Source organism: Entelurus aequoreus, linkage group LG25, assembly GCF_033978785.1.
Source record: "Entelurus aequoreus isolate RoL-2023_Sb linkage group LG25, RoL_Eaeq_v1.1, whole genome shotgun sequence".
Classification (NCBI taxonomy): Eukaryota; Metazoa; Chordata; class Actinopteri; order Syngnathiformes; family Syngnathidae; genus Entelurus; species Entelurus aequoreus.
This window is the reverse complement of record NC_084755.1, coordinates 27,494,212-27,502,478: the sequence shown is the minus strand read 5'-3', so window position 1 is coordinate 27,502,478 and position 8,267 is coordinate 27,494,212. Positions and strand designations below refer to the sequence as shown.

The following is an 8,267-nucleotide window of genomic DNA, read 5'->3' as shown; positions in this document are numbered from 1 at the left end:
TGTTCAAAGTGTGTGTAATGTTACCGTGGCCAAAAATATTAAACATACTTGGTAAACACAACATCTGCCTTGTTTTTAACGAATATCTAGGCCTACTACGCTACTGTGTTGCATTGTACTTGGAGAGCAAAGTGTTTTCTAAGTTGGTATTTGGTGGAAAAAAGTTTGAGAACCACTGTACTAAAATACTAACATACAGCCGTGGTCAAAAGTTTGCATACACTTGTATAGAACATAATGTCATGGGTGTGTTAAGTTTCCAATAATTTCTACAACTCTGATCTTTTTTGTGATAGAGTGATTGGAGCACATACTTGTTGGTCACAAAAAACATTCATGAAGTTTGGTTCTTTTATGAATTTATTATGGGTCTACTGAAAATGTGACCAAATCTGCTGGGTCAAAAGTATACATACAGCAATGTTAATATTTGGTTACATGTCCCTCGGCAAGTTTCACTGCAATAAGGCGCTTTTGGTAGCCATCCACAAGCTTCTGGTTGAATTTTTGACCACTCTTCTAGACAAAATTGGTGCAGTTCCGCTAAATTTGTTGGTTTTCTGACATGAACTTGTTTCTTCAGCATTGTCCACATGTTTAAGTCTGACCACAGAACTTTTCCTCCAGAAGGTCTTATCTTTGTCCATGTGATGTCAGATGAAACAAAAATTTAGCTGTTTGGCCACAATACCCAGCAATATGTTCAGAGGAGAAAAGGTGAGGCCTTTAATCCCAGGAACACCATGCTTACCGTCAAGCATGGTGGTGGTAGTATTATGCTGTGGGCCTGTTTTGCTGCCAATGGAACTGGGGATTTACAGAGAGTAAATGGGACAATGAAAAAGGAGGATTACCTCCAAATTCTTCAGGACAACCTAAAATCATCAGCCCGGAGGTTGGGTCTTGGGCGCAGTTGGGTGTTCCAACAGGAAAATGACCCCAAACACAGGTCAAAAGTAGTAAAGGAATGTCTAAATCAGGCTAGAATTAAGGTTTTAGAATGGCCTTCCCAAAGACCTGACTTAAACGTGTGGACAATGCTGAAGAAACAAGTCCATGTCAGAAAACCAACAAATTTGAACTGCACCAATTTTGTCAAGAGGAGTGATCAAAAACTCAACCAGAAGCTTGCCAGAAGCTTGTGGATGGCTACCAAAAGTGCCTTATTGCAGTGAAACTTGCCAAGGGACATGTAACCAAATATTAACATTGCTGTATGTATACTTTTGACCCAGCAGATTTGCTCACATTTTCAGTAGACCCATAATAATTTCATAAAAGAACCAAACTTCATGAATGTTTTTTGTGACCAACAAGTATGTGCTCCAATCACTCTATCACAAAAAAAAGAGTTGTAGAAATTATTGGAAACTCAAGACAGCCATGACATTATGTTCTTTACTAGTGTATGTCAACTTTTGACCACGACTGTATGTAACCTCAATGTAATTGTTTTGCTTGTTTTTATTTGAATGTATTTATTACTTCACTGAATTATGTATAGTGTATGTATCACTAACAATGCAGTAGCAGTTGTGTCCCACCCTGCTCTTATTACATTGTGTACACAACGTGTGCCGTGTAACTACTGTACACAAGAGACACGTTGCTTTTAACGCAGGGGTGTCAAACGTACGGCCTGAAGGCCGGATCAGGCCCGCGAACAGGTTTTATCCGGCCCGCAGCATGAGGTTGCTAAGAATAAAAATTAACCTGAAATTTTGGAATGGAACAAACAGCTGTTCTAAATGTGTCCACTGGATGTCGCAATAGCAATTCTTTGTATCTTTGCAGATGATGCTACATATGTACAAAATAAACCACATGATGTTATTAGTACATCAGTTGAGGAAAATGATCAAACTACATAAATAACATCCTGTAATTTGATTTTGATATTTTTTTTTTATCTTGATACACACCAATGAGATGACTGATGAACATTATCACATTATTTATTCAGAAAATATAAATAACGACAAATAAATGATTAACAGCAACATGGAAGTGTAAAAAAAACTAAACTAACAACATTATGATTTGCACATTTGTGCTCGTTCTGTTTTTAAACAAAGCAAACAATCTGAAGTTGTCTTTATTTTTAAGTTATCGTGCAGTGATTTTACCAGTCCGGCCCACTTGGGAGTAGATTTTTCTCCATGTGGCCCCCGATCTAATAATGAGTTTGACAACCCCTGTTTTAACCCAATAACTTGGTTTTATTAACGTTTCAGCAACAATCCTCGGGGGCTTTGGAACTTTTTATGGATGGCTCGGGCCACGTTAAAATAGATGTGGTGACGTCATTGATGGATTTGAAGAAAGAACAGCCAAGTTCCGAACGACTACCAGCATGAGCGCTGGTTGGCATAGACGTGGAAGTGGCACCAGCTAGCTAATACAACGCCAACACACGACTTTATATCCCGTTAAAAAATGGAGATTAATGTAATTTACAGTGTCTGAAATTACAGTAGCTAACGTGTAACGTCGCTTCAATAGTGCTGGCTATCAAGTCATAGTATGCAGCTGTTAGTTACCGTATTTTGTTCTCTCCTCCAGTTCCATGATGTCAAGGCGCTTCTTTGCACATCAAACTACTCATAAGGAGCCGACTTGAGCTTTTATTTCCAGCGTTTGTCTTCAAGGACTCGCGTCCATTTGGACACAGGGCGAAAGTCCGCTCCAAAATCTTCACAGCACTACTACCGTTTAAAGGGACGTCCCTCCAGGAGAACGCCGACCAATGAAAGCGCGGTATACAATGAATGACACACAATCTGGCCAATTAACGACAGAGGGCGGGGCTACGGTATGTTTTCTTTCTTCACAGCAGTACGGTTAAGTGGCAGAAGCGCACATAATTACAGCTACCGTAATATAGATCAAAAGTTGTCACAAAATATAAATGCATTTGCACGCATGAATATTTTCATCGCTTGGAATACTTCAAATTAAATAATCAACTAAGTAAATATAGGGCCAGTATTGCCTATCCCAGGGGTCGGCAACCCGCGGCTCTAGAGCCGCTTGCGGCTCTTTAGCGCCGCCCTAGTGGCTCTCTGGAGCTTTTTCAAAAATGTATGAAAAATTGAAAAAGATGAGGGGAAAAAAATATATTTTTTGTTTTAATATGGTTCCTGTAGGAGGACAAACATGACACAAACCTCCCTAATTGTTATAAAGCACACTGTTTATATTAAACATGCTTCACTGATTCGAGTATTTGGCGAGCACCGTTTTGTCCTACTAATTTTGGCGGTCCTTGAACTTACCGTAGTTTGTTTACATCAGGGGTGTCCAAATTTTTTCCACTGAGGGCCGCACACGGAAAAATTAAAGCATGTGGGGGCCATTTTGATATTTTTCATTTTCAAACCATAACAAAATATATGGATTTTTTTTATTTATTTTACCTTTAGGGGTCCCGGGGACCATAAAGGGTCTCAGTCATTAAAATATTAAAAATAAGTCAGATTATTATTTTTTAAATTATTTAACGCTTACAGTAAATCTCTATATCAACTTCAAGTTGATATAAAGCAATACAAATTAAAACAAATGTTTTATGGCTTTTCTGTCAAAAACAACTTAGTTTTTTTATAGTAAAACTGAAATATGCAGTATTTAGTAATTAGAGCCCTAAAAGATCAATAATGCAGGACACCATTGATTTTAATTATTTCATATTTTTGAGTAATCGCAGTGAAAAGATAAATAAAAAATCACTAAATATATTTGGGATCCAAAAGGTGCCCCACTCATAAAGTGATACATTTTTAATTAGGTTTTTCTTTTACTTTCAACACTTAAGTTACGAAATCACCTTCAGATATATCTGTCGATTTTATGCTGGAACAATTATTTTGTTTGTTTTATGCGCTTTTGTCAAAGAAAACTTTGATGTTTTTATATGGCTACTACACAATATATGCAATATTTACCACATAAAACATTTTAAAGTGAAATATTTGAAGTAATTGGAGCCCTGAAAATAATTCATTATAACATGGATTTTTTGTCTTTTTTTTTTTTTTTTTGAGCAATGGCAAAAAAAGAAAAATAAAGAAAGACAAAAGAAAAAAAACAGCCTGCATGGCAGCTTTTGTGTCAACATTGCAACTTTTTCTCGTTAGATTTCACCTCATTCCACTTTTTCTAATGTTCTTTTTTATTTTTACAATAGTATTTCCAGAATGTGTGGCGGGCCGGTAAACAATTAGCTGCGGGCCGCAAATGGCCCCCGGGCCGCACTTTGGACACCCCTGGTTTACATGTATAACTTTCTCCGACTTTCTAGGACGTGTTTTATGCCACTTCTTTTTCTGTCTCATTTTGTCCACCAAACTTTTAACGTTGTGCATGAATGCACAAATGTGAGTTTTGTTGATGTTATTGACTTGTGTGGAGTGCTAATCAGACATATTTGGTCACTGCATGACTGCAAGCTAATCGATGCTAACATGCTATTTAGGCTATCTATATGTACATATTGCATCATTATGCCTCATTTGTAGGTATATTTGAGGTAATTTAGTTTCCTTTAAGTCATCTTAATTCAATTTATATGTCATGACACACTATCTGTATGTAATATGGCTTTTAATTTTTTTGCGGCTCCAGACAGATTTGTTTTTGTATTTTTGGTCCATTATGGCTCTTTCAACATTTTGGGTTGCCGACCCCTGGCCTATACCGATACTTAGGGGGCGTCAAAGTTGTTGCATGGTAGGGAGGAAAAGTTTGAAGATCTTGTTTTCTGCCAATTCAATACATAAGTAAAACATTTTTTTTGTATTTATTTATTTTTATTTATATAGCCCTTAATCACGAGTGTCTCAAGGGGCTTCACAAACTCACTCATCTGCATTTATTAAATTGTTAAATTAATAAGGGTAATTTGATTAACCGTTTAAAGCAGGGGTGTCCAAACTTTTTCCATAAAGGGCCGCACACTGACAAGTCAAAGCATTCAAGGGTCGTTTTGATATTTTGTTTTGTAAAAAAAAAAAAAAAAAAAAGAATCTAAAACAGACATAAATTTACAGACAAAACAATGTGTCTGCTTCGTATTAATTATTAGTATTAAAATAAGCTACCATATTTGCTTATTATTATGCTTACATCTTTACGTTCTTTTTTTGTCTGATTTTATTTTGACAATATTCTGCGGGCCAAAAAAACTTGAGCTGCGGGCCGCAAATGGCCCCCGGGCCACACTTTGCACACCCCTGGTTTAAAGGGACGTCCAGGAGAAGGCCAACCAATGAAAGCGTGGTATACAATGAATGACACAAAATTCAGCCAATTAGCGACAGAGGGCGGGGCTACGGTTTGTTTCCTTTCTTCACAGCAGTACGGTTAGGTGGCAGAAGCGCACATAATTACAGCTACCGTAATATAGATCAAAAGTTGTCACAAAATATAAATACATTTACACACACAAATATTTTTATCGCTTGGAATACTTCAAATTAAATAATCAACTATGTAAATATAGGGCCAGTATTGCCGATACCGATACTGGGTGTCGAAGTTGTTGCATCGTAGATCTTCTTTTCTGCCATTTCAATACGTAAGTAAAAAAAACAAAAAACATTTGAATGTATTTTTATTTATATAGCCCTTAATCACGAGTGCCTCAAAGGCCTTCACAAACTCACTCACCTGCATTTATTAAATTGTTAAATTAATAAGGTTAATGTGATTAATTGTGAAATGTCATATCAACTGGTCTAAAGGCCAGAGTGTATAAGTGTCAAAGTTTTTGCATGGTAAGGGGGGTAAAGTTTGAAGATCTTGTTTTCTGCCATTTCAATACGTAAGTTAAAAAAATATGTTGTGATTATGAATATAAAATTAATATAGCCGTTGATGTTCAATAATAAGATTGCTTGACTCAAATTAAGAAGGTCTAAGACGACCTTTACCCACTTTAAAAAATACTAAATGGTTCGTTCCACCTGTGTGTAGCATTAAACTTGCTTCTATCAGTTAAACCAGGGGTGTCCAAAGTGTGGCACGGGGGCCAATTTCAGACCACAGCTTGTTTTTTATTGGCCCTCGACAGACGTTTTTAAAATGTATTTATTTTTTTAAATTTTTTTAACTCATCCTTACCCAGCGTCTTACCCTGTTCTGTCTACTTGCACAATGTTTGTTTAATCTTGAGCGGGTTTGTGGTGAAAATTAAATTTTGTTTGTACTTTTGCAATGACAATAAAAAGCATACCTTACCATTGTAAAAAAAAAAGACATGAATTCAGTTTTTAAATCAGATTAATCACACTTTTGAACTCGGATGAATCCCTGCTATGTATTTTAAAACTTTACTAAAGTTTTTATTTAACTTTAAAGAAAGACCCCAACATTTGGACACACATGCAATGTTATTGTTAGAATAGCTTAGAAGGTAAATACATTTACATTTAATTTTGACAAATTTTACTCTATTGGTTGGAATTATTCTTAAATATTGTAATTTTACCTTTTGTTGTGTTAAACATTCAATATGGCGGTGCCGTATTTCCATGATTTGGCAGTGCGCTCGCCTAAGACAAATGTGTAGTATTTTTACAATATAAAAAAAAAAAATTAAATCCGAATAAAATGCATTAATAAATAATAAAAAGTGTAAATAAAAAAATAGGACATAAAATATGAGCACAAAATTACACTATCTGGTGTGTGTATGCTTTAATTACTACCCCTTATAATAATGAAGACGTGAATCCAACTAAAATATAAAAAATAAAATATAAAAATAAATACAATTAAAAAATATATATTTATATTTTTAGGCATATATGCACTTCTATATTTGTATGTGTAAAAAAGTTCATCCAAATGCTAAGTTTCATTTGACTCCAACTCATTTTCTAGTCCAGTTGCCAGCGGGGTGGCAGACACGTGCAGAAGGCTCACAACTGGGAGTCGGTTCTCGTTGTTCACTTCAAAGAACCGTTTAAAAGACTTGATTCGTTTGCCAACACCACAAATGTCACCACAAGTTTCACTGTTGCAATCTCATTGCCCATAACTGTGGTGCGTTCAAATACCCTTGATTAGAGTTAGACACTAATCAATACATTTTTATTTATACAGCCCTTAATCACAGGTGCCTCAAAGGGCTTCACAAACTCACTCACCTGCAGTTATTAAATTGTTAAATTAATACATTTAATGTGATTAATTGTGAAATTAATATTGTTAAATTAATATATAAAGTGGTAGTCCAGTCCATCGGGAAACCGACAGATAGACAGATAGCTCTAGCTGTGCATGGAAGAGTTGTCCAACGAGTGGTCCATCTCGAGTCACAATTGGGGACAGCTAGCCCGTCCTACAGACTGGTACCTCTCCAGAAGCTGGCGATGGCCACCTGGCACCCTCTCCAGGAAGGAGGGGGGGGGGGGGGGGGCAGAGCAGTAAAGTGTCATATCAACTGGTCTGAAGGCCAGAGTGTATACTGTAAATGAGTTTTAGGGCGGACTTGAATGCCTCTACCGAGGTGTCATCTCTAACAGTTGCTGGTAGAGCATTCCAGAGTACAGGAGCCCGAATAGAAAATACTCCAGAGCAGGGGTGTCCAAACTTTTTGACTGGGGGGCCGCATTGGGCTAAAAATAATTGGGCCGGGGGCCGAAAGCTGTCTGCATGCAAAGTAACTAAAGCTGTCTGCATGCAAAGTAAATATATATATATATATATATATATATATATATATATATATATATATATATATATATATACTAGGGCTGCAACTAACGATTAATTTGATAATTGATTAATCTGTCGATTATTTCTTAGATTAATCGATTAATAATCGGATAAAATAGACAAACTACATTTCTATCCTTTCCAGTATTTTATTGGGGAAAAAAACAGCATACTGGCTCCATACTTATTTTGATTATTGTTTCTCAACTGTTTGTACATGTTGCAGTTTATAAATAAAGGTTAATAAAAAAAATAAAAAATAAATAAATAAATAAATAAATAAATTAAAAAAATGCCTCTGCGCATGCGCATAGCATAGATCCAACGAATCGATGACTAAATTAATCGCCAACTATTTTTATAATCGATTTTAATCGATTTAATCGATTAGTTGTTGCAGCCCTAATATATATATATATATACTGTATATATATATATATATATATATATATATATATATATACGGGGGGTGCTGGAGCCTATACCAACTGCACAAGTCGCCACCTCATCACAGGGCCAACACAGATAGACAGACAACATTCACACTC

The 8,267-nt window shown here is 36.0% G+C and overlaps 1 protein-coding gene across 1 annotated transcript in view; it reads right to left on the bottom strand.

Moving 5' to 3' along the window:
• LOC133642612 (choline transporter-like protein 2) overlaps nt 1-2,709 on the bottom strand; it is an 81,002-nt gene extending 78,293 nt beyond the window's left edge. Inside the window, exon 1 of the mRNA XM_062036904.1 lies at nt 2,541-2,709. Coding sequence (XP_061892888.1) covers nt 2,541-2,568 — 28 coding nt within the window. The 5' untranslated portion in view covers nt 2,569-2,709. The remainder of the gene's footprint in view (nt 1-2,540) is intronic.
• Nucleotides 2,710-8,267: the final 5,558 nt, after the last annotated feature.